This window comes from Zootoca vivipara, chromosome 16 (assembly GCF_965207765.1).
Source record: "Zootoca vivipara chromosome 16, rZooViv2.hap1.1, whole genome shotgun sequence".
In the NCBI taxonomy this organism is placed as follows: Eukaryota; Metazoa; Chordata; class Lepidosauria; order Squamata; family Lacertidae; genus Zootoca; species Zootoca vivipara.
In genome coordinates, this window is record NC_142599.1 from 17,862,751 (window position 1) to 17,889,439 (window position 26,689).

General features: G+C 47.7%; 1 protein-coding gene across 7 annotated transcripts in view; it reads right to left on the bottom strand.

Annotated features, from left to right (window-relative positions):
* Nucleotides 1-26,689, bottom strand: part of INPP5J (inositol polyphosphate-5-phosphatase J) — a 36,118-nt gene that overhangs the window by 6,223 nt on the left and 3,206 nt on the right. For all 7 annotated transcript variants that reach the window (XM_035099002.3, XM_088659808.1, XM_060269312.2 and 4 more), the window contains exons 2-10: nt 21,604-22,442; nt 15,403-15,513; nt 13,092-13,200; nt 8,960-9,076; nt 8,173-8,348; nt 4,802-4,913; nt 4,571-4,680; nt 3,636-3,819; nt 1,661-1,798 (exon numbers count right to left, since the gene is read on the bottom strand). In XM_035099002.3, the coding sequence (XP_034954893.2) occupies nt 1,661-1,798; nt 3,636-3,819; nt 4,571-4,680; nt 4,802-4,913; nt 8,173-8,348; nt 8,960-9,076; nt 13,092-13,200; nt 15,403-15,513; nt 21,604-22,442 (1,896 nt within the window). The remainder of the gene's footprint in view (nt 1-1,660; nt 1,799-3,635; nt 3,820-4,570; nt 4,681-4,801; nt 4,914-8,172; nt 8,349-8,959; nt 9,077-13,091; nt 13,201-15,402; nt 15,514-21,603; nt 22,443-26,689) is intronic.

Consider the following 26,689-nt stretch of genomic DNA (forward strand, 5'->3'; position numbering starts at 1 on the left):
GTCTGATTTGTCAGAAGCAATGACCCTTGGCTAGGTGACCTAAAGATCTGATGCTGTAAAAAATGGCTTTCCTGTGGACACCAAAACCTTCGGGTTCCTGCAAGGATTTTGCCAGCCTTCGTTTGTGCTGTTTCTGAACCTCCCACAGCACAAAGCAAGCATCGCTGCTGATCATCGTCATCATGTGGCTGTTTGTTGCTCCCTCCACCCTTGCAGTATGAATAATTTCGATCAGATGCCTTGGAGGTCTGGCCCTGGGAATCATCGCATTCTGGAAATCATCCTGATATTGTTTTAATCCTAGCTTTTCCCCCCAGAGCAGAGCAGAGTAGAAAATGATCTTGGGAGAGCCTGAGTAGACCAGGTGATTCAAAGTAATCTGCTTTATCTTAGCCTCAGCCTTTGCTACCTGCAGTAGGGGGAATAATAACGCAGTCCTACCCAATAGGGCTTTTATAAGAATGGTAGCAGGATTATGCTTGGAACACTTAAAAACATTGCATTTGTAATAATTACGGTTCATCCAGGCTGGCTTTTGCAGTCAGGGATTGTAAAATATTTATCGGCTTCCTGACACTTTCAGTGGAAAGAAATTCAATGAGTAACAAAGAGCTTCATTAATTGCTAAAACCACACCAAAAATAGCAAAGGATTGTGATGTTATTAGATCAGGTTGTCAAAGATAAAACACAGTAGACAGAACTGTCAGGTTAAATAGAACATCATCTGGGCCGCCTTTCTGAAATGTATGTGCAGAATGCAAAGATTGGGTTTTTTTCCCACCCCACCCCTGAATTTCTTAACATCCCTTCCTGTTGTCCTTTGAGAAGCACTGAGAGATAGGCTTCTCAACATGTCTCTTAAAAAGCAGAGACATCACCTTGCCGACAAAGGTCCGTTATAGTTAAAGCTATGGTTTTCCCAGTGGTGATGTATGGAAGTGAGAGCTGGACCATAAAGAAGGCTGATCGCCGAAGAATTGATGCTTTTGAATTATGGTGCTGGAGGAGACTCTTGAGAGTCCCATGGACTGCAAGAAGATCAAACCTATCCATTCTGAAGGAAATCAGCCCTGAGTGCTCCCTGGAAGGACAGATCGTGAAGCTGAGGCTCCAATACTTTGGCCACCTCATGAGAAGAGAAGAATCCTTGGAAAAGACCCTGATGTTGGGAAAGATTGAGGGCACAAGGAGAAGGGGACGACAGAGGACAAGATGGTTGGACAGTGTTCTCGAAGCTACGAACATGAGTTTGACCAAACTGCGGGAGGCAGTGCAAGACAGGAGTGCCTGGCGTGCTATGGTCCGTGGGGTCACGAAGAGTCGTACACGACTAAACGACTAAACATGCACACACAAAAAAAGTTGTTTTCTTTTATTCTCATTCTTCGTTTCGTCTTTACAGTGATGGCAGAAAAAAGGAAAAGGAATTGGGATATTGCATGCAGGAAAGGTGAGCTTTGCAAGAGGTCAGCTGCTGTGCGGGGGGGAGGGGAGATAGGTTGTGCAAAATCTCACAGTGCGCATCACAGCCCATTCTCCTGTGTGCAGAAGCAAGCACACTCATAGCTTCTTTTATTTGATACGCTCTGCTCTTGTGTCGCTGCAGCCCTCGGTCAGGTGTGACTGGAAAACCACTGTGTGTGGCAACAGCCTCTTACCCGGTAAAGGGCAACCCAGTCCCAGGAGCTGCGGTGATAGCTCGAAGACACCTTGTACCAGGTGACCGCTTGTTCCGGTTTCGTCCACTCATCAGCTACCTGAAGCTCCACCAGTGGCACGTCAGCCCTGGAAGCAAACTACCAGAGAGGGAGAAAAGGGGGAGCAGGTGGTCATACGAGCCGGGCTTTGCTGTGTTCGACAACTCACAGCAACCTTCTAAGGCAGCGGTTCCCAAAGTGGGTGGTACCATCCCCTAGGAAGCGGTGGGATTACCTAGGGGGACACCAAAAGGCAAGGGGGCAGCAGGGGGGGTGCTGGATGTGGGATGTAATCCATTGGAGCAGTCAAATACAACATTCCTTGTTTTCCTAGAGTGGACATTCCAGTCAGTATAACTTCCTGCTCCATTGGGCTGGAGCATCCACCCCCTGAATGTGACCAGGGGGGTGGGCGTGACCCTGGCTGACTCCATAAAAGAGCCGAGTCATGCAGCCACTTCTCTCTCTTGAACCCATGGCTGCTCTCCTGCAGCCATTTTGTTCTCTTGATGCTGTTCTCTTAATGTATTTTGCTGTCTGCTGGCTCTCAGCCAGCAGCACAAGGGCTCAATCCCCAAAAGGGATGAATTCACACTACGTTCTGTAACTACAAGCTAAAATCTGCCTTCAGGGATCATACTGTGAAATGAATGCGAGTAAACCTCTTGTTACTTTTAAGGAACGACTCTTGTGTCTTTATTCTTTTAAGAGGGATCAAAGGTGTCAGAGAGGTTGCTGGCTACCCTCAAGCAACGACACTCCAAACCATCTTGTCTTTAGTGCTTTTATTATGCAAGCTATTTACAAAGCAAGAGCTTCAGGAAAACATGGCTACACAGTGCTATCAGATTCTCCCAATGGCGCTTTCCGGCTCCTCCCCCAGCAGAGTAGTTTAGGGACCCCAAATCTCCTCCCCCTGCGTTGGCGGAGCCGTTGATCGCCTCAGTTCCGGGGTGAATTTGAAAGGACGCTCCTCTGCTGTTTCCCTGCTGGAACTGTCTACTGGCCCCTCCTTCCTTGCTGATATCACAGGCTGCAGGAAGGGCTCTGGTATGCTGCCCGAGCCCTGGCCCCCTCCGCTCCCTTCCAGCTTCCTTTCTCCTGTCCTTCCACTGCTGTCCAAGCCATTGGAGGAGCTGGATTTGATGGGGGGTGGCTGCTCCCTGTAAGCCCACCCCATTACAAAAGGGGACACCAGGAATAATCCAGTCTGATCAAGCCAGACTGGATTGCTTAACTAAAGAGAAGCTTAACTAGCTTCCTGCTGTATCTGCTCTGCTACATGACTCACTAGCATGAGTGAAGGAAGGATAATATTTAATCAATATATCCTCTCCCACTGTCCTTAACATTCCCACACTGGAGTAGTAAATGACTATCAGGCTTTAACAGCTGGTATCATGAGTTCATCGGTTTTGTGGGGTTGAACTAAATACAGGCAACCCCTGATTTGCACGGGGATTGTGTTACATGACTGTGTAGCACATGTAAGCTTGTCATCACGCCCGTTACACCGTCTTCCAGGTCCGAAGAGGGTGTGTGCATGCACAGCTGAGCCTGCCTTGAATGCGTGCAGAATGGTCATCGCTTGAAGTTTCGATTGGATTTTGAATAAATGTGCATTTTCCACTGTTTCTAATTTTATTATTATCTTCCTTAGCGGATCGTGCAAACCACTGTAAAGATTAATGCTTTGCATAGGGCAGGGTAGGGGGCACTGGGGATGAATTTATGGAACTAAGGGGGCAGCAGAGGCCCCCAAAAGTTTGGAAACCACAGGTTTAGGAGAAGAGTTCGATAGACAGAGCAAAATTCTCTGTCCCAGTTTACTGCTTGATCTTCCCTGCTCACAACAGCACAGACCTGACTTGGCACACAGCCAGGACAGCCTAGAGTTTCCCGGCTGTGTCGCTTCCCACCAGGGCTCCAGACTCACCTTCACGGCAAAGATGGAGACCACTGGCTTGTGGTCACTGACTGTGTACTCCATGTGGCTGCAATAGCAAAGCTGGTTCACAGACAGGAGGCCACAGATGGATCTCCCAGGATGCGTCGGTGCGCCAGAGCCTTTGATCTTCCACAGGATCCGGTCAGTCCAAGCTGGCTTCCGTTTCTTGGCGCTGTGAGGCACACAAGAGATCACAGAATGAGAGGGCGCTAAAGGAAGTAGAATCATAGAATCATAGAGTTGGAAGAGACCACAAGGGCCATCCAGTGCAACCCCCTGCCAAGCAGGAAACACCATCAAAGCATTCTTGACATATGCCTGTCAAGCCTCTGCTTAAAGACCTCCAAAGAAGGAGACTCCACCACACTCCTTGGCAGCAAATTCCACTGTCGAACAGCTCTTACTATCAGGAAGTTCTTCCTAATGTTTAGGTGGAATCTTCTTTCCTGTAGTTTGAATCCATTGCTCCGTGTCCGCTTCTCTGGAGCAGCAGAAAACAACCTTTCTCCCTCCTCTATATGACATCCTTTAATATATTTGAACATGGCTATCATATCACCCCTTAACCACCTCTTCTCCAGGCTAAACATACCCAGCTCCCTAAGCCGTTCCTCATAAGGCATCGTTTCCAGGCCTTTGACCATTTTGGTTGCCCTCCTCTGGACACGTTCCAGCTTGTCAGTATCCTTCTTGAACTGTGGTGCCCAGAACTGGACACAGTACTCCAGGTGAGGTCTGACCAGAGCAGAATACAGTGGTACTATTACTTCCCTTGATCTAGATGCTATACTCCTATTGATGCAGCCCAGAATTGCATTGGCTTTTTTAGCTGCTGCATCACAGGGCACAGCGGTTCTCCCCTATCCCTCCACTTAGTTAGGATAAGAATGCCCCATCCAGTCCAGCCAGACACGCCCCATTACCTGGTGTCATACATGTTGGTGCCCACGTCAAATTTGAAGGTTGGGGGGAAGTTGAGGAGTCCCTCCTGGAAGCCTTTTAAGATAGGCCAGGTGTTCTTAGCGATGTTCAGCTGCATAGAACAAGAGCCGAGGCACGGAGAGAGAAAGGATGAGAGCAGCGTCACATAGGGAGAAACCTACTGACACCTTATTACACACAGAGAGAGAGACAGAGAGAAAGTGAGCCCTCACCTGGTCCTTCTCCCAGAGCTGGTGGAGGATGTTGTTTTCAATGGCGTATTTCACAAAGCGGATGTCTAGGCTCTCGATGCGGAAGTTGAGGTCCCCAAACCAAAAGACGATGCTGGCGGGGGGGGGGAGGAAGGGAGACACAGGTGAGGCCAGAACCCTCGGCTGTTTTGAGTCCGCAGCATGGCCAAGTCAGAAGGGAAGGCAGAAATTAAGACACATTTGCAGAGATGTCGTCTAGCAGTAGTGTGGCTGCTTACCTAATTGGAGAACCTCCATGTAAAAGAGCAGAGCTGTCAGATGCTGGAGAACCAGGCAGCCAGGGGAAAGCTGTTCCTTGATAGTGCAAATTCCTTGCGATATCTCAATGGCCTGCTTAACTATTTATTTGTGCTTTTATCATGTGTTTCTATATTGTGAACCGCCTTGAGATCTTCTAATGAAAGGCAGTATATAAATCTAACAAATAAAATATTTCTTTTTTAAAAACAACAACAACAGGCATTTCTCTCACACACGCGCGCAAACAAACAACTGGGGGACACGATCGAGGGGAGAAGGAGCCCGGCCCCTCCCAAGCAGCAGAGGAAGGAAGCTTTTGCGGGGAACAAACAGCGGTGGCTAAGCTGAGATTCAGAGCCGGGATGTAGGTCAACGCCAGCCGGCAGCCCTCCTGGCCGACTTCCAAACTGCTCCGCTGCCGAATGGATCAGGTGGCCTGGAGGAGCAGAAGCATCAGCTTCGAGCGCCGCCTTGTTAGTCGAAGCCTCCCGATAAAGAGAGTCTCAGGCTTCAAGAGGGTCAGGTCTCATGGCAAGCCCTGCGTGCGCCAGCCTGACCACCTGGGCGGCCCACAAAGTCACATTTCCACCAGCAGGAACCGGTCGAAATCAGATGGCAGAACTGATGTGGGCAGATTGAGGAGACAGATTGCACTTAGCTCTGATACCCTTCCCATTCCCCCCCCCTTCTTTTTTTAAACAAAATGTCAGAAAGCAACCACTTTGAAGATGGAAATTCGCCTGTTAGTTCTGGGAATCCGCATTGGGGTGGGCACAATTTCTGCGCTAATGGTTTCCATCCATCGATTTCTCCCCACCCTCTCTCCCCACTCCCTGTATGTGTGAGAGAGACAGGGGGAGGGAGGGGAGGGAGTTAGTTTAGCCGGGAGAAGAGAGGAACGACATGATTGCCTTCTTCAAATGCCTAAAGGGCTGTTACGTGGAAGAAGGAGCAAGCTTGTTTTCTGCTGCTCCAGAGGGGAGGACTTGAACGAGAGCTGATCTACAGCGGAATGGACTCGCTCAGAAAGTGGTGGGTTCTGCTGCATTGGAGACTTTTAAACAGAGGTTGGATGGCCACCTGTCAGCAATTTTTAGTCACAATTCCTTCCTTGCAGGGGGTTGGAATAGATGACCCGCAAGGGTCCTTTCAGGGCCAGCTCTAGGTAAAGTCCCAGTGGCGCGGGGCGCCAGGGCGCTGGGCCAGCAGGCGGGGCGCCCGACCTGCTCAAGACTGCCCTGGGTCCTTTCCAATTCTGCAATTTTAGCCTCCAAATTCCCTCACTGCCCCTCCCTCCCTCAGCTCCTCTGTGTCCCTCTATCCCTACTTCGCTGCAACCTCTGCCGTTATGTATAACCTCCATTTAAAAACCTGCCCTTATTGTTTTGCTCTCTTTCCCCCAACCCGACTTCATGCAGATCCAAGAATGTGATGCAGTACCACAGATCCTCCAGCGGGGGGACTGCACGATGACAGCCTCACATTTTTATGTATATAGGAAGATATATTTCACTTTGAATCTGGGTTGCTGTTTTAGTAACATTCAGATTAACTGGCCTATGTGCCATTGCTGTTTTAAACACACACACACACAATGCCGCTGCCTTTCAAAAGTCTTAAAGTGCCTGGTTTCCAAAGTAATTTCATGATTACATAATCCCAGCTTTCTCGGTCCAGTGCTCTGCAGGCTATTCTGGCTAAGGTTGATGGAAGTCCAGAACAGCTGGAGGGCACCTGGCTAAGAAAGGCAGATGTAAGTGTTCTGCCCTAGGAAAAACATCCTATAAATAAGTATGTGTGCATTAGGGGCTGGTTCTCCTGCTCAGGTTTGTCAACCCCGCCTACCCTTTTGCCCTTCCCCCGCACCTTACCCCCACCCTTTTAATTTCACCCACCTACCCTGTTTCTCATATTTTAAGACGTAGTCATAAAATAAGCCATAGCAGGATTTTTAAGCTTTCAAGGAATATAAGCCATACCCCGAAAATAAGACATAGTGATAGGCACAGCAGCAATACCAGCTGCGGCAGGAGGAGGAGGAAAAATATAAGACATCCCCTGAAAATAAGCCATGGTGTGTGTGTGTGTTTTGAGGAAAAAATAAATATAAGACGTGTCTTATAATATGAGAAACACGGCACAGTGGTGCCTCACTAGACGAATGCCCTGTAAGACGATTTTTTCGCTTAACGAAGAGATTTTTCGAGCGGAGGTTGCCTCGCAAGATGAATTTGTTTTGTGAAAAAATTGTCTAGCGAATCACAGTTTCCCATAGGAATGCATTGAAATTCAATTAATGCGTTCCTATGGGCAAAAAATGATAATAATAAAAATTCAATGCATTCCTATGGGATTCGCTAGATGAATTTTTCGCAAAACGAATTGACTCACAGAACGAATTAAATTCTTCTAGCGAGGCACCACTGTATTCTCTCCATAGCTGACCTCCCCAACAGCTTCCATGACCCTGCCTGCCATTCCTCACGGTACATCTGGTGTGGCCACCGGCTGGCAGCTGTGTGAACTACAGAGCATGACGCCACCTTACATTTCTATGTATATAGGAAGATATGCATTCATACGCACTGAAAAGGAGTCTCAGAGACCAGCAAGACTGGGAAGAGGGGAAATAACCGAGGCAGTGGAATGGAGGCTGGAATGGATTGGGAGTCCTACCCATCTTCTTTCTTGGTTCTTTCTGCTCAAAATCGCCTTCCGACTAAACATCAGGAAGAACTTTTTGATGGTAAGATCTGTTCGACAGTGAAACGGTCTCTCTCGGAAGGCAGTGGGGTCTCTCTTTCATTGGAGGTTTTTAAGCAGAGGTTAGGTGGCCATCTGTCCGGGTTTATTTAGTTGTGATTCCTGCATTGCAGGGAATTGGACTAGATGAGCACCGGGGGGCCCTTTCCAACTTGATTATCCAGGAGAAAAGATCGGACTCTCTATCACACAGGAGAGCTTTTCAGCCACAGGGCCACATTCCCTTCTGGGCAACGTTTGAGGGGGAGGGGGACATGCCAGTGGTAGGTGGGACAAAGGAAAAACGGGCGGGGCAATTAATAGGCAATGCACCTGGAACCAAGACTTACTCGTGGTCAAGGATCCCGCTGGCTGACGGCCCTTCAAATTGCTGCATCTGGAGGATGGTGGTGAAGTCTTCCTTGCGCTGCTCTGCCTTGTCCATGTGTGCTGGTAGGTGGCAGTTTAGGAAGCAGACCATGTTGCCAAAGATGGAGAGGCGGATGCTCACCCCGCCTTTATTGCCCTGCATTGGGGAGGTGGGGTGGGGGAGAAAGGTATGGATCAGCTGCTGCCAGGGGCTGCACCTTCGCTCTGTGCCCTTGGACCCTTGCACACTTTCTGTCAGGCTTCAGGGAATCGGCTTCCTCCCCCCCGGGGCAGTAGATAAGTGGAACAAAGGGAAAGGAGTCTTCTTACCGGTTAGAAACTTTAATAATCACAGCGAGAAAACAGAGAACACTCCTCCTGGAAATTTGCAGTGATCCCAATTAAGTTCCCTCCTCCCTCCGTCCCTATTAAACTACGTCACTCCTACAGTCTTGCAATCTGAGCTTGGAGCCGCTCTGTTTTCCGTTCTGCCACTTTCTGAGCCCTCCGTGACTTTAGGGAAGGGGGGTGGATGCTATCCAGTGGCTGTGAATCTGTTAACACTCTCTCCCCCAGTGTTTCCTCTCCTAGCTGTTCCCAATCCAGTATTTCCCAGCTTCTGCCTTCTGAACTATGCCCCTCTGCAAACCACTGTCCCAAATCTATACTGTCCTCCTGCTCCTAAGAAGATTCAGGATCAGGGGGAAGGGGTAGCTCTCCCCATTTTCCCCCAGTGCAGCCCTCCTCAGCATGGTCCCTGACACTTACCCAGTACCCTCCCAGTCCCGTCCTGGTGCAGTCCGTCTGGATGTCCTGTAGAAACGGCAGGTGGTAGTACTTGGCAAAGACCATCAGGATGACACCTTGCATCCGCACCGTGCTCACCTGGAATGGCGAAAGGCAGTGAGAGAGCCAGGCAGTGTGGTGCAATGGTTAGTGCACCCAGCTATAGGGCCTGGGAGACTGGGGTTCATTTTCCCACCTGGCCACAATGAAGCTCACTGGGTGATCTTGGGCCAGCCACCGTCCCTCACAGGGTTGTTGTGAGGGTTTAAAGTGGGGAAGTGTGGGGAGAACTACGGTATGTGCACTACCCTTGAGCTCCTTGGGGGGAAAAGTGGGATGTAAATGCAATAATGAATAAATACACCTCTCTGCCCTCGTAGAAGGCATGGCACTCAGTTCGAATCCTGTACACACATACACCCCAAACTCGGGATGGGAGTTTTGCAGGCTGATCTGCGATAGCAAAGTCTAATTAAGGAGAGTGGAACAATAGAAGTATAGAATCACAGAGTTGGATGGGATCACTGAGAGTCATCTAGTCCAACCTTGTTTCTCAATTTGATCCTTTTACGTGGTTTTATATGTTTTGTGGTATTTTATGCATTGTGACTTGCCGTTATTTTTATCGATTATAGTTTAGTAATTCTTTATTGTAACTGATAAGCGTAAACTGTTTAATTATTATTTGTTGACCTTTAATTTTACTGTTTACTATTCTATTACAACGGATTGCTGAATACAGTCGTACCTTGGAAGTCAAACAGAATCCATTCTGGAAGTCCGTTCGACGTCCAAAACGTTCGGAAACCAAAGCGTGTTTTCTGATTGGCTGCAGGAAGCTCCTGCAGCCAATCGGAAGCCGCGGAAGTCCCGTCGGACGTTTGGCTTCCAGAAATAGTTTGCAAACTGGAACCCTCACCTCTTTTTTTGCAGCGTTTGGCAACCAAAACATTCGAGAACTAAGTTGTTTGAAAACCAAGGTATGACTGTATTGCTTTAATTGATCTAAGCTGGTTGTTTTAAAGTTATTGCGACTTTTTTTTTGGGGTACTGGATCAGATTGTTATTACGTGTGTGACCTTTGCTGCCTATTTTCTAGTTTCTTCAGCTCATTAATCACCTTGTGTATGTATGGTAACATAGAAAGGCGGTGTTACAAATTAAAAGTGAACTGAAATGTACTGCAGGAGTGTCAACTAAAGCGTCCATAACAGAAGGACATCCAACCTCTGCTTAAAAACATCCAAGGAAGGAGACTCCAGGCTAGAGGCTAGAGGTGAACTGCTGTCTGGAGAAACAAATGCAAAATATGTGTATTCATGGAAAGGCAGCTTATTGATGGCTACCACCCATGATGGCTTTGCTGTGCCTCCACAGCTGGTGGCAGTAATACTTCTGAATCCCAGTTGCTGGAAACCACAGGCAGGGGAAAGTGGGCTCTTGTGCCCAGGATCTGCTTGCAGGTTTCCGACAGGCATCTGGTCAGCCACTGTGAGAACAGGATGCTGGACTAGATGGGCCACTGGTCTGATCCAGCAGCCTCTTCTCATGTTCTTATGGGTTATACACAGTGCTCCATTTTCAAAGTGCGTTTCCTTTCTGTATTATATTACATTGTATGCCACTGCAAGAATAGCAGCGTATCCAATTCTAGAGCACAAAAGTAAAACATGCAAGGGAGGTGGAGGCGCCCCAAGGTGATCTGGCGCGTTATGAATGTGTCCCAGAAAGCTCTGGTTGTGTGGAGGGTGGGCAGGGCGAGAGAGAGAGGGGGAGAGGGAGGGAGAGAGAGGGGGGGAAAGGAGAGGAATCAGGCTGTCAGAACAAGCCCATCCCATCGCCCCAAGTCACACAGAGGCTGTCCTAAATAGGGAGACAGAACAGCAGGATCTTGAGAAACCAGCAGCCGCTCCTCCCTCCGCCGTCACAACAGCCTCCCCAGTGCCAGCCTCCCCAATGCTCTGATGCTCCTCGTCTCCATGGCATCGCCATGGAGACCGCTGTGATGTTATCGTCGGGAGCAGGGCAGGATTCTGAGGTCATCCAAGGAACTCAGGCAGGCAAGCACCCAAAGCAGCTCTCTTGGAGCACCCTGACTTTGCCAAGGCTCCTGGAGCCTCGCACCCTCAAATCCTCAAAAGCGGGGCTGTGGAGGGAGGGAGGGAGGGAGGTTGGCACCTGCAACACTCACGAGGGGCATCTCCTCCGCCAGCCTTTGCATCCCAGAATCCCACCGGCGCAGCAGTCGCTGGGCCAGAATGGGCTGGTGCATGCAGATCTTTGCCACCTGGGCTGTCATCTGAGGTTTCGTGCATGCCTTGAGGACCCATCTCTATATGCAAACCTGCTAGTGTGGTGTAGTGGTTAAGAGCAGTCAGGGCCATCTTAAGCATATCTGGCTCCCTGGCGCCGTGGTGCAAAGATCCCTCCGGCGTCGCCCCCCCCCCCCATTTCCCAGCGCGGCTACCGCAGGTGAAGCAGTGCGGCGGCCCCCTGGCGACCCGGCCCCCTGGCACCCTGCGCCACCCAGCCTTGCCGTAGGGCCAGCCCTGAGAGCGGTGCACTCGTAATCTGGTGAACCGGGTTCGATTCCCTGCTCCTCCACATGCAGCTGCTGGGTGACCTTGGGCTAGTCACACTTCTCTGAAGTCTCTCAGCCTCACTCACCTCACAGAGTGTTTGTTGTGGGGGAGGAAGGGAAAGGAGAATGAGACTCCTCGGGGTGGTGATAAAGTGGGATATCAAATCCAAACTCTTCTTCTCTTCTTCCCTGTGTGAGCACCTTCTCTCAGCGCCCTCGACATCAGAGGGATCAACCGGAGAGAGCCTTTTCGGTGGCCGCTCCCAGATTGTGAGGTTCCCTCCCAAGAGAGGTCAGACTGGCTCTCTCCATATTATCCTCCCACTGGCAGGCTAAGAGAGGCCTTTGAAAGCTAATGCTCAGGTGATGCCGATCCCTGGGCTGCCATCCTGGCAAACTGGATTTGGACACCATATCAAGCTGCGTCCCTTAATGTGCTCTAGGACAGGAGGGGGTGGGAGATCTCTCTGGATCAACTGGGAGGCTGCCGCATCCAGAGGGCAGAGTGAGGATGTGGGTCAGAAGAGCAGACCCATGGGCAGTGTCGGGCATTATGTGCATTTGTGTATTTTAATAAACTGAACAGAGTGAAAGGTTATGAGTCATGGGGGTGCAGAGATTGTGTGAATGAACTTGTATTTTTAGTGGCTAACTGGGAGACTCGGGAACCGAGAAGACAAGGACTTTAAAAAGGAATGGGGAAAATTTATAATTTACTTGGGAGACCACTGGAAGCAAAGCAAAACTTTAGCTGCACTATAAGAATCACTTGTGAAGTAACGAAGATTATGGATAATTTGGAAAAGTGAAAATAGTGGAGAACATATTGATTTGCAGTCTTAATTACAGTGGTGCCTCGCAAGATGAATTTAATTCATTCTGTGAGTCAATTCGTTTTGCAAAAAATTTGTCTTGCGAATCATGGTTTTCCATTGAAATTTCTTTTTTCTTTTTGCCCATAGGAATGCATTAATTAAATTTCAATGCATTCCTATGGGAAACCGCAATTCGCAAGACGAATTTTTCACAAAACGAATTCATCTTGCGAGTCACCATCAGATCTCAAGACGCATTCGTCTTGTGAAAAATTCATCTTGCAGGGCATTCGTCTTGCGAGGTACCACTGTATTGTAATAAGGACCCACGTAGGACATTTTTTTTTGTGGGGAGTCACGAGATTCAGAGAACCTCACAAATGATTATACAAATGGTTTGATTGTAAATTTCTATTGATAAAAATAAATAAAAAATATTTAAAACAACAACAACAATTGTGGGAATAATAACACAGTCCCTTAATTAAGTTTGCATTGGTCCTGGCTTTTAAAAAAACCTGTTAGTACTAACAACATTCTGATTCACTGTTGTTCTGTGTAAAAATGAATTTTATCAGCCCTCTGATTATTTGCAAGTATTAAAAGCATTTGCATTCATAACCAAAAGAAAAAAGGAAAGAAAGAAAGCCCCCCCCCTCGCACACACACCATTCTTAACCTGTCCTTAGCTTGTTGCTGAGTTCCCCACGGTGCTTACCAGTACAAAATTAAATGGACTCAACACCTCCATGAAGAGTTCGCTCCATTGATCTGTGAAAAGAGCATCTTTGAGCCGTTTGTTGATCATGGAGTTCACCTCCTGGAGCCTGAAAACAATTCAAAATTGTCACCAGCCGGCTGGAAAGAACACTCTGCTCTCCAAGCACTTTCGCGGGATAAAGAGAATGGAGGGAAAGTCTCATGTTCTTATAATTAACCCCCCTTTATTCCATAAAATTTATACCCCAATTGATTGTAAAGCAAAAAAAGTCTCAAAGAGAATAAAACTATAAAATTAACTATAAAAACAGTTACTCAAAAGATAAAATCAGCAATGAACTAAAAACTGATTAAAACTGATAGCAATTTTTAAAATAGGCTTTTCTAAAGCCTAAATGATTTTTAGCAAACGCCAAAAAGTGTGCAGGGAAGGGACCTGCCTGGTGTGATTAGGCAGTGAGTTCCAGAGATTAAGTCCCACTCCAGGCAAAAAAAAGAAGGATTGATTTCTTACAAATGCATAATGGGTATTATGTAGGACCTAGAACAGCGCCAGTTCCGTAGTTCAAAGCAGCCAAAGATTTTTCATGCCCAGGATCAGAGGGGGCCGAGCTCACCCCACCCACAGGGCTGAAATCTCTTCCCCCACCAACACAGTACAAACGACTCAGTGGCTCTACAAAACCTCGCCCTGCACCAATTCAAAATCAAAAGGAGAACCTGTTCTTCTGATTCAAGATATGCGAGGGAGAAAACCACATAATTGCCAGGTAATGGAATCATAGAATTGTAGTTTGCTCTGAGGTTTGTGCCGAGTCGTTGCTACGTCAAAAGATTTCTCAGGCATTGTGCTTTTTCAACCATCCTCCATCAATTTAGAAAAGAAATCGCACCTGGAAATTACAAAAGGGGAGGGAGAATTTGGGGTGGGATGCCTACATTTGTGAGGATTACATTAGGGAAACTTGGTTGCAAAACAAACAAACAAACCCTGCAACGCTGTGCAAAAATGTATATAAAGGTCAGCAGCGTATTTTTAGAAAGAAAAATCTACAACTTGATGTAGAAGTTGAAGGAGCTGGGTATGTTTAGCCTGGAAAAGAGGAGGCTGAGAGGAGATATGATAGCTATCTTCAAATATCTGAAGGGCTGTCACGTGGAAGAGGGAGCAAGCTCGTTTTCCCCTGCCCCGGCAGGGTAGGACCCGAACTAATAGATTCAAGTTACAAGGAAAGAGATTCCTGAAGGAACGTCTCTACCCTCATCGTTCAGCCTGGACACTGAGGTCCAGCTCGGAGGGCCTTCTGGTGATTCTCTCCCTGCAAGAAGTGGGGTTGCAGGGAACCAGGCAGAGGGCCTTCTCGGTGGTGGCGCCCGCCCTGTGGAATGCCCTCCCAGCAGATGTCAAGGAAATAAACAACTATCTGACTTTTAGAAGACATCTGAAGGCAGCCCTGTTTAGGGAAGTTTTTAATGTTTGATGTGCTTTTAATTCTGTTGGGAGCCACCCAGAGCGGCTTGGGAAACCCAGCCAGATGGGCGGGGTTCTTCTTCTTCTTCTTCTTCTTCTTCTTCTTCTTCTTCTTCTTCTTCTTCTTCTTCTTCTTCTTCTTCTTCTTCTTCTTCTTCTTCTTCTTCTTCTTCTTCGGTTTTTAAGCAGAGATTGGATGGCCATCTCTCATGAATGCTTTAGTTGATATTCCAGAAATAAACGATAAATTGTAAGAACTCAGGCCAAAAGAAGATGTTTAGAGATCTGAATGAATTTTTATTATAAGGAGAACTATTCTAAGATTCATTTCAAATTTCTCAATATTCCAGCTGACGAAGAATAGTCGAAACAGGGCCTTGTCCTGATTTTTACTGGAATTTACCTTTATTTGCCTTCAATATTGGGATTGATTCCTATTTAAACTCCGCATCACATCAATAAAACCTTGTGAAGATTTATTTGAAATCCATCTTCTTTTGGCCTGAGTTCTTGCAATTTATCGTTTAGTTGAGATTCCTGCATTTCAGGGGGCTGGACTAGATGTCCCCCAGGGTCCCTTCCAACTCTACAATTCTACGATTCTAAGTGGGGAGAATGAAACTTAAAGGTTGTGAGGGAAGGATGAGAAAGGGAGAGAAACTAAATCAGGCCATCTCTAGTCCCCAAATGTTCACATCTGCGAATCACTACCCTGAGCACCGAACTTCATTCACCTTGCAGAGTTGTGTTGGATGAGAGTTCACACACACACTTAAACACACACTCTGCTGACATGCTCTGCAAAAAAGGGCAGTCCATGGCAGATCCTTTTCCTTACCCAATGGTGATCATGTCTGTGTTGTTGGAGTCCCCCGTGTTGAGGTGCAGAAGCGAGGTCACATCGGTGGGAGGCATGGCTGTACCAACGTTCCAGGTCACGATAGTGATGCTAAGAGGAAACAGGGAGCCTGGCATCAATGGTCACCATTAGTATTAAACTCAAGGCTGGATGACTGTCACACACTCTCTTTGGGGCTGCCCTTGGGCCTGGTTCAGAAGCTCCAGCTGGGGCAGAATGCTGAGGCCAGACTGCTGATGGGAGCCTCTGGTCAAGAGCATGCGGTCCCCTTGTTAGAACACCTCCGCTGGCTGCCTATCTGAACAACTTAGGTCCAAGGTACCACAGAGACCACTTGAACCAAGTACATTTCCGAGCACAATTCCAAGGGTTGGTGCTGACCCTTAAAGCCCTAAACGGCCTCGGCCCAGTGTACCTGAAGGAGCGTCTCCACCCCCATCGTTCAGCCTGGACACTGAGGCCCAGCTCCGAGGGCCTTCTGGCGGTTCCCTCACCGCGAGAAGTGAAGTTACAGGGAACCAGGCAGAGGGCCTTCTCGGTAGTGGCACCCGCCCTGTGGAACACCCTCCCACCAGATGTCAATGAAATAAACAACTATCTGACTTTTAGAAAACATCTGAAGGCAGCCCTGTTTAGGAAAGCATTTAATGTTTGATGTTTTATCATGTTTTTAGTATTCTGTTCGGAGGCACCATATTATTATTATTATTATTATATGTCCTAGCCTGAGCACGGAAATTACCTGCAGGAGCATCATTGGTTGTTCCCCAGTTGGTGAAGCTCATTTGACAACAAGAAACCAAGCCTTTAGTGTCATCGGCCCAGTCCTGTGGAACTCTCGACCACTAGAGAGTCAGCAGGTGCCTTTCGTGCCAACTTTAAAACACCTGCCGAAAACATTTCTACTCTGTCAGGCCTATGCAGGCACTTAAGAACACCCCCTTCCACATTGGTTAATTGATGTCTGTTTTTAACTCTCTAACCTTCTTATAGTTTGTATTTTACTATTTTTTATGTTTTACTGCTGTAAACCACTTTGATTTTTTTTTTTTTGACATAGCGGGATATAAGTATAGTGGAACCTCGGTTGTTGAAGGCTCCGGATGTCAGACGTTTTGGCTTTCAAATGCCAACAACCCAGAAGTGAATGTTTCTGTTTTCGAACGATTTTCGGAATTCGAACGGCTTTTGAAGGCACATTTCTCAATTTTTCTCAATGGATTTTGCTGACAGACCAAGTGCGCCTCGGTCGTCAAACATTTCGGAAGTCGAACGGTCTTTCGGACTGGATTACATTCGACAACCGAGGTTTCGCTGTATTTTCATAAGTAAAATAAAATAATTATTATTGGTGGTGGTTGTTATTATTATCATCTATGCGCCCTTCACCCTAAAGTCCCAGGGAAGGTTACATTAAAACGCACTATTAAAACAGTTTAGACAACTTACATTCACAAAATAAAGTACAGGTATGTCCCTGATAGGGTTGCCATATTTTGAAGAGCTAAAAAGAGGACACATTTGCCAACTTACCATATTTTCCGTGTATAACACGCCCCCATATATAAGATGACCCCTATTTTTTGGGACTCCAAGTTAAGGAAATGGGGGGGAGATTGCACAGAGTTGTTGAGCTTTTTTGGTCACCTGCCTGACCACCGCTGCCAATCACACGCCTCAACGAACCCACCAGTCGTCTGCCCACCAATCGCCCGCCCAATTGCCGCAGCAGCAGCCAATCACCTTGCCACAGCCACCAATCGCCCGCCCAATCGCTGCTGACAATCTCCTGCTCGCGGCTGCCCATCCTCACTCTGCACTATCCGTGTATAAGATGACCCCTATTTTTAAAATAATAATAAAAATCGTCTTATACATGGAAAAATACGGTATACTTTCAACTATGGATCACTATGAAGAAAGAGGACATGTCCTGGGGGAAAAGGGACACATGGCAACCGTAAAACTGTCGAAAGCCAGAGTAGCAACCCTAAAGTAAGCCGGACTGAGGTTTGCTAGGCTGAGATTCAGCTAGCCAGAAACACTTATTTCACATTCACACCTGCACACCAGGCATGTAGGGAGGGTCTGTGCAAATGAAGTTGCCCCCCCTCCCAATCAACAAACCGCAAACAGAGTTTCCTTGCCTCACCCCAGACACCATCATTCAGCTGCAGGCTTTTGAGACGTGGTGTTTCATCTGAGCCAAGCCAAGCAGAATTTTGCAGATCAAGACAGTGACAGCCTTTGAACACCCCAGTTTTTTATGCCTCAACCACCTCCTCATTAATGCAGAATTTGCTGCCTTCACACATCACACGGGCATCTTCTAGGTGTAGTTTTAGACATCTTTAAAAGGTTATTTAGATAAGCTTACGCTACCGCGTGAGTGACCTAGTTTTGCAATTTTTTTGCCTTGCTGTTTTTTACCTCAGACTTCATGATGTTGATTATGTACAAGAGTGCTCTAACCCCAAACATATAGCAGTATAGAAATCTTTGCGTAAATGAATACATATTTATACAGGGGATGCTAACTTCTTTTATTTATGACCTCTGCCTGCCGCGCTAAGATATAAACTTCTCTGGGGCAGTTTAGAATAAATAAGGTATGGGGAAAGCAGCTGAAATCCAAAGCAAAACAGAAAACCGTTTAGGGGAGGGAGAATCCTGCATAATTACAGCAAAGCAGAAGTTGCCCTCCCCCCCAAAAAAAACCTCCAAAATAATTAAAAACAAAGGCCCGAATTACTTGTTATTTATAAAGCTTGGATGAACAGAAAAATCTCTGTCTGGTACAAAAATGACCTCCAGGATAACACCACTTGAGCCTCCCTGGGAAATCTGTTCCATTACCAAGGGGCCACCACCAAAAAAGTCCCTCTCCTTAGTGGGGTCCAACAACACCTAGAGGCATCAAATTGACCCCCTTGGATGCTGGCAATATCGACCCATATGCTGTAATGCAGAGGTACCAGACATTCAGATGTTGTTAATAGTGTCTCTGTTTTACAGATTTACAGAAGCTGTCCCAGTTTCTACTTTGATCCCAGAATATCCCGCTTTTCCTTAGGATATCCCTATTTTCATCAGAGAAATGTTGGAGGGTATTTAATTATGTGACACCCCCCCCCCCCCAAGCCAAGGAGATAACTAACTATACAACCTTTAGAAGGCATCTGAAGGCAGCCCTGTATAGGGAAGTTTTTTTAAATGTTGAATAAATTGAATAAGATGTCCCTATTTTCATCGGATAAATGTTGGAGGGTATGTAATCATTTTATCATTTATGCCCCACCCATCTGACTGGGTTGCCCCAGCCACTCTGAGCGGCTTCCAGCAAAATATAAAAATTCAATAAAACAGCAAACATTTTAAAAAATCCCTATAAAGGGCTGACTTTTGTTGGACTACAAAACCCATCGGATGCAGCCAGCATGGCCAATGATCATGGAACTGGAGTCCTGCAACAGCAAAGTCGTGAGATACAGATGCAATAAATAAAATACAACAACATTGTAGCCAACTAACCCCCGGTTAAAACCTCACTTTGGCTACAAATGCAGCAAGGGATCTCAGCAGAGACACTCCCTGGCTCAGTTGCTTAGCACAGTGTTGATAGTGCCAAGGCTGCAGGTTCAGTCCTTGTATGCGACAGTTGTGTATTCCTGTATTCCTATGATCTATGATTCTTTTGGCCTTCCCTGCAGGGCTGTCGTTAGCCAGGGATGGGGCTGATGTCCTCATGATGTTCTCCAAGACTCCCAGCAGCCTGCACAGCGATCAGTCAGGGATAATGGGAGCTGTCATCAACCAATGAGCACTAATACAATTTAAGCACTCTGACCGCTTGGCACGTGCCATTTTCAGACGCCGCTGTGTTAATATGATTGGCATGGCCAGCTGGAATGCTCAGTGCCTGGCAGAAGCCCCCGAAGGGCCACTGGCCACGGCAGGCTCCCTGCCAATAAATCCCAGGGCATTAACACAATTAAACCGCATATTGCGGAAAGGCGCCAGTTAGCGTCAGCAAAAAGGACTCTCTGCAGGTGCGGGGGGGGGGGGGCTGCTCCATGGGAGAAGGGCTCGCTTGGCCCTCCAGCAGGAGAGAGCTGGTTCCAAGTTGCTTGTGCCAGGCATCCTGGTAGCCCCTTTGTGTGGGGGGCAGGGGAGGATGACTGGTGGCTCTCTAGTTGTCGGATTCTCAGTTCCCATCAGCTCCAGCCAGCAGAGCCAGCAGGATGCAATCTCCAAATTCTAGCCTGCATCGCTGCAAAGTTGGGTTGTGAAACAAGGGCAGAATTTAGGAAGCCACAGAGAAGGACACACACAGACACGCCTAAAGGGTTGCTCCTAAAGGAGCGAAACCCAGTTTTTCTTACCAGCTTACTGGCACTATGCCGAAAGGGACAATAGTTATGAACCGTAAAAACAAGCCGCAGTACAAAGGTCTTATTGCAAGGCCTTAAAGTTAAGACCGGTTTGGCCCGTTTAATGTTGCAATAATTATAATGAGGTTAGCTGTAAAAAGGTGGTCTGCTCTCTCATTCATAGTGTGAAGCAGCAGCAGCAGCAGCAGCAAAAAAAATGAAATAGGCTAATGCAATTCTAGGCTGCATCAATAGAAGTCTAGAGTCCAGATCAAGGGAAGCGATAGTACCACTCTATTCTGCCTTGGTCAGAATCTCACCTGGGGTTCTGTGTCCAATTCTGGGCACCCCAGATTAAGAAGGCTAATAACAAGCTGCCAGGTGTGCAGAGGAGGGCAACAAAGATGATGAAGAGTCTGGGACTCAAGCCTTATGAGAAACGGTTGAGGGAGTTATAATAACAATACTATAAACATTTATTATTTTAACCCCCCCCCCCCCGCTGGCTGGGTTTCCCCAGCCACTCTGGGAGGCTCCCAACAGAATTAAAAGCACGAGGAAACATCAAACATTAAAAACGTCCCTAAACAGGGCTGCCTGCAGATGTCTTCTCAAAGTCAGATAGTTGTTTATTTCCTTGACATCTGGTGGGAGGGTGTTCCACAGGGCGGGTGCCACTACCGAGAAGGCCCTCTGCCTGGTTCCCTGTAACCTTGCTTCTCGCAGTGAGGGAACTGCCAGAAGGCCCTCGGAGCTGGACCTCAGGCTGAACGATGGGGGTGGAGATGCTCCTTCAGATATACTGGGCTGAGGCCGTTTAGGTCAGCACCAACACTTTGAATTGTGCTTGGAAACATACTGGGAAACAAAGTAGGTCTTTCAGGACCGGTGTTATGTGGTCTCGGTGGCAACTCCCAGTCACCGGTCTAGCCGCCGCATTCTGGGTATGTTTAGCCTGGAGGAGGAGACCAAGAGGTGATATGAGAGCTGTCTTCAAATATCTGAAGGAGGGATATTGGATATGGGAAACGGAGCAAGCTTGTTTTTTTGCTGCTCCAGAGGGTAGGATCCAAAGCTATTCAACAGTGGAAGGGACTGCCTGAGAAGGTAGCCAAACTCTCCTTCACTGGAGTTTCCTAAACAGAGGTTGAATGCTCATCTGTTAAGAGTTCTTTAGCTGTGGTTCTGGAATTGCTGGGGGTGGACTAGATGATGCTTGGGGACACCTTCAAACTCTGCGATTCTATGAGTGAATGATGGGCGTCGGGATTCATCAATATCTAGAGGGACAATACATGAAAGTCTTTCAATAAAAAACTATATCATCTATCTATCTATCTATCTATCTATCTATCTATCTATCTATCTATCTATCTATCTATCTATCTATCTCTCTCTCTCTCTATCTGGACACAAGCTCCCCAACCCCAACATGATGCAATTTGCATCTCACGGACCCTCCCCTGCTTCAAAATACAACCTTCCTCCTAACTCAGGGGTAGGCAACCTAAGGCCCGGGGGGCCAGACCCAGCCCATTCGCCTTCTAAATCTGGACCGGGAATCAGTGTGTTTTTACATGAGTAGAATGTGTCCTTTTATTTAAAATGCATCTCTGGGTTATTTGTGGGGGCATAGGAATTGGTTCAATTTTCTCCCTCCAAAATATAGTCCGGCCCCCCACATGGTCTGAGGAACGGTGGACCGGCCCATGGCTGAAAAAGGTTGCTGACCCCTGTCCTAACTGCTCTTGGTCCCCCACCCCACCACCTGAGCCATCGCTCCCCCCCCATCACGCCCAGTCTGCCTCACCGAAACTCATTGTCCTGCTTGGTGTTGGGCTGGCCGAGTCGCAACAGAAAACTTTCCTTGGGATTCATGTTGCTGCTGCCCAGGTCCTGGGATCTGGGGGGCTGCCGGAGCCTGCCATACGAGACGATGTCCTCCGACTCAGCCTTGGAGAGCATGGCGGACTTAGAGGGCCCCACCCTTCCTCCACCTGAGATGTACTCGCTTGAGATGGCTTTCGGGAGGGACATGGGCCGCTGCGAGGAGCCGGAGCGGCCCAGGTAGATGTGGTCGCTGGATTCGGCCTTTGGGAGAGTGTCCTTGAGTTCCACCGTGGCGAGGATGCCAGAGGTCACTGGGTCCAGGCCGCAAAGTTCTGGGAGCACACCCCGGCTGGGCGACTGGCTGAGTTTCATGGAGGGAGAGACGTTGGATTGGGTTGACGAGCTGCCGGAGGCTGGGGACAATGGCCGTAACTCTACCGGAGAGCGCAGGTTTGGGGTGTTGAAGACATGGACGCCCCCAGAGCCGTCCGGCTGGGCTCTGTTGAGATCCAAGGAGAGAGGGTGGTTCTGTCTCTCAGATGCTGAATGGCGAGACCCATCGGGCTGCAACCGGGTGTGGAAAGAGTCAAAGAGCGAGTCAGGCCTAGTCCCATTTGGCGGGTTTCCTCCGGTATACACGGAACTGCTGGAACCCTCAGGCTGGTACCGGACTGTCCCATCTGAGACGTACTGGTTGTTGGCAGGAGAGAAGAGCCCCGGAGATGCCAATCCTGTGATACTGTTGCGTGGAGACACCGGCTGGGACCCGATGGGGGAGGGCGGGCCTTGGTCCCTGCTGCCACGGTGACTGGACTCCATCTTCGAGAAGAGGGGGGAGGAAGGGCAAAGCACATTAGACAGCTGCATAGCACGTGAGGCCCTGCCTGCCAGCCTATCTTCACACAAAGATGCCAACAATGACCCTGGCAGGCGCTAGGAACCCATCTCAATTTTGCCCACAATTTCTGCAGCAGCATCTGCAGAACAGAGCCAAGCAAGGTCGTGGCTAGAGCCGGGCTCTGATGGGAATCCTCTGCAAGGAGGTTTATGCAATACATCTGGCGTGCCCCCCCCCGGTCACCGCAACCTCCTTCCTTCTCATCTTCTCTTCCAAGGCTGGCTACGACCATGCAAGAGAACTTCCCTGACTTAACCTCAGGAACTGACAGACCATGTCTCTGTATACAAAGGCTGCCCTTTGGGATGACCCGGGCTCTCAGCAGCCACTCCTAACCCTGCCCTCTTCTGCATGTTCACCAGATTCCTTCGGATACCAGCTCCCAGCCCAAATTCAATAGAAACTGGGAACATAGGAAGCTACCGTCTACTGAATCAGACCATTGGTCCATCCAGCTCGGTGTTGTCTCCACTGACTGGCTCTCCAGAGTTTCAGTCTCTCCCAGCCTTGCCTGGAGATGCCAGGGACTCAACCTGGGACCTTCCACATGGTGGGAAAAAATAAATACCTTGCCACTGAACACCAGCCCTTTCTACAGGTTGTTTTCAGTGACACACCCATTCCCATGGCTCCCAACAGCCTTTGACAGCTCCCTGCTCTTATTCCAGATGGACATAACTAGCACACACACACAGGCGCCTACAACATGGGTGGCTAGCCTGTCACCCTCCAGATGTTACTGGACTCCCGTCATCCCTGACCCTTGACTGAGGGGTTAACAGGAGCTGGAGTCCCAACAATGTCTGGATGGGGCCCAAGGGAACTGTCCAATTCCTGAAGTTCCCGTGCCCCCCCCTCCACCCCATAGCAAAGGAGTGATTATCGTGAATTTAGGGTCAAATCTGAAACACATCAAGAGACTTCATTTCCCCTGACGCTTCCTGGCACAGTACCCAAACCCATCCAAACAGGGAGAAGTCATGGCTTTCTTCTGATGAATCACTTTCCATGCCACCATGCCCAGATTCTCCGGGTGGCTGGAGGTTGACATTGCTTTCCCGTGCCAACAGCCGTGGAACGTTGGGGCTGAGGGTTCTCTCTCCTGGGAAAGAAGCTTGGGAAAGTGGCCAGCGCACAAAGGGTCTGAAGGGGGAAGGCTAGGGTTCAAGGTTATGACTGGTGGAGCCCTATATGGTTGGGACCCAGGCTACCAGAAAGACCGTATCTCCCTCTACAAACCTGCCCAGGTGGCACAACCCTCAGGTAAGCACCTCCTCTCGGCTTTTGGTGACACGAGGGAGAGCCTTTTCAGTGACTGCACCCAGATTGTGGGATTCCCTCCCGAGAGAGGTCAGGCTGGCTCCTTCTGCCAGCAAGCTACAGTGAGAGCTTCCTTTTTCAAAGGCAGGCTTTTGAAAATTGTCACACAGGTGATGCTGAAGACTGGGTAGGCTGTCAGGGCAAACTGGGTTTGAACTGCTGGCTCCAAAGATGTTCTGATGTATTTTAATAATTAATTTTAACTAGTCTGTTCTCATTACTTTGTATTTTATAATGTTTCTACATATTGGAAGCTGCCTTGAAAGCCTATTTGGGAAACGAAGGGATATAAATACAGTGGTACCTTGGTTCTCAAACGCCTTGGTACTCAAACAACTTGGTACTCAAACAACACTGCAAACCCAGAAGTTTGCAAACTTTTTTTGGAAGCCAAATTTGCTCCGTTTTAAGTGTTACGCTTCCAATTTGAGTGCTACACTCACGTTTTGAGTGGTACGCTGAGGTCGGTTTGTTTTTGCTACTTATTTTGCGTTTTTGTTTTTGCAGCTCCTTTTTGTTTTGTTTTTGTGACTGTGTGGAACCCAGTTCAGCTACTGATTAATCGATTGTGTAACTGCAGTACATTGATTACTGCTTTCATTTTATGGATCAGTGGTCTCGTTAGATAGTAAAACTCATGTTAAATTGCTGTTTTGGGGGTTGTTTTTAAAAGTCTGGAACCATCTTGCATTACTTTCTATAGGAAAGCGCACCTTGGTTTTGGAATGCTTGGGTTTTGGAAGGGACTTCCAGAACGGATTAGGTTTGAGAACCAAGGTACCACTGTGAATTTAATCATCATCATCATAAAATAATCATAAAATTGTAGAGTTTGAAGGGACCCTGGGGGGTCATCTAATCCAACCCCCTGCAATGCAGAAATCACAGCTAAAGCATCTCTGACAGACGACCAGCCAACCTCTGCTTAAAAACCTCCAACAAAAGACCACCTTCCAAGGTCATAGAATCATAGAGCTGTAGAGTTGGAAGGGAAGGAAACATTAGCTTATGATGATATTTTATTCCCTTGCTAATTACGCTGTTTTAAACGTGGATTTCATACAGGACTTCCTTTAGTGATGTTGTCTTTTTAAATGTGTTTTAAGATTTCTCTTTCTTAACTTTGCTGCGTTGAATGTGCATTCTGCAGCCGACCTCTTTTGCAATGTTTTATTTTGAAATCTTTTAATAGTTTAGTTTCTTGTTAACACTACAGCATTGCTATGAATGTATACTTTATATTTCTTCAGGAACGTTTGGTTCCGGATTGTTTTATTCAGTGTTTTAACGTGGGTTGTAAACTGCTTTGAGATTTACCCCCCTGCCTTAAAAATATAAAGCGGTATAAAAATGAAAATAATCTCAATAATCCCAACAGTCCTCTCTAGACCAACCCTAGCAATGCAAGAATAACAGCTATAGATGACCACCCAACCTCTACCTTAAAAACCTCCAACAAAAGAGATTCAAGTACCTTCCAAAGCAGTCTGTTCCACCACCTAACAGCTCTATTATTAAGACATTTTTTAAATTATGTATAATCAGTAATTAGTTCTTATTATAAGAAGCACTGTAATAATACATTCAATATCACCATATCAGGGAAAGAGCCCTCGCCTGCCTCCTTTCTTTCTTTTTTACCAGACTCTAATTGCCTTGATAGCTCGGACAAAGAAACCGACTGAGTCAGGCTAACAGCAAATCAATATTCAACAATCTCCCCACATACAGAGAGAGGGTCTTCCCTGCAGTGGCCCCAACATATGCAGACAGCATTACATAAACAAGAATCAGCAGTCCCCACCCCAGTTTCAGAGCAGAGAAACTAGCCAGCCACAGGGGCTAGGGGCAATGGCTCAGTGGGAAAGCTCCTGTGTTGTTGCATGCAGAAGGTCTCGGGTTCAATCCCTGGCCTCTCCAGATGAGGCTGGAAATGTCCCGGGTTCGAAAACCACTGCCAGTGTAGACAATATTGAGCTAGATACTGAGCCTTGGTATAAGGCAACTTCTTGTATTCTTATTACATAGGGCCACGTCTTATGCCAGGTTAGACTCTTTGTCCAACAGATAGCTGGTGTGGCATAGCAGTTAGAGCAGGCATCCCCAAAAACTGCGGCCCTCCAGATGTTTTGGCCTACAACTCCCATTATCCCTAGCTAACAGGACCAGTGGTCAGGGATGATGGGAATTGTAGTCCAAAACATCTGGAGGGCCAAAGTTGGGGGATGCCTGAGTTAGAGTGTCAGACTAGGACCTGGGAGACCAAGGTTCGAATCCCCGCTTCAGTCATGAAGCTCATTACCTTGGCCCAGTCACTTGCCTCTTGGCTCACAGGGTTGTTGTGACTATAAAATTGGGGAGGGGACGAGTGAGCTCCTTGGATATAAATACATAGGTTGAACTTTTAACATAATGATCATACAGACTGTGTTTTTTGCACTGTGGTTTAACAATCCCTCTTCGCAGGGAACTCTGGGAACTGTAGGTTTGTGGAGAGAATAGGGAAGTATCCTAACAGCTCTCAGCACCTGCAACAAACTACAGCTCCCAAAATTATTGGGGGTGGGGAGCCATGGTTGCTCAAAGAGGTATTGCAATGTTTTAAATGGATGGGGCAAATGTGACCTAACATGGCTTCTCACTCCAGAAACCTTTTCACTGGAGACCAGAGCTTCTGGGCAGGCTTTACCAGTGAGCTGCAGCCTGCTCCTGTTGGAGAGGCCTGAGGCCTGCCAGAAAGACCCACCGCTGACACCTGCACTAGAAGACAAACGGTGCTGACAGCACTGTCCAAGAGAAATGCACTCTGCACATGCTCTTGAGCACTCCCTTGTTGGCAATGACATCG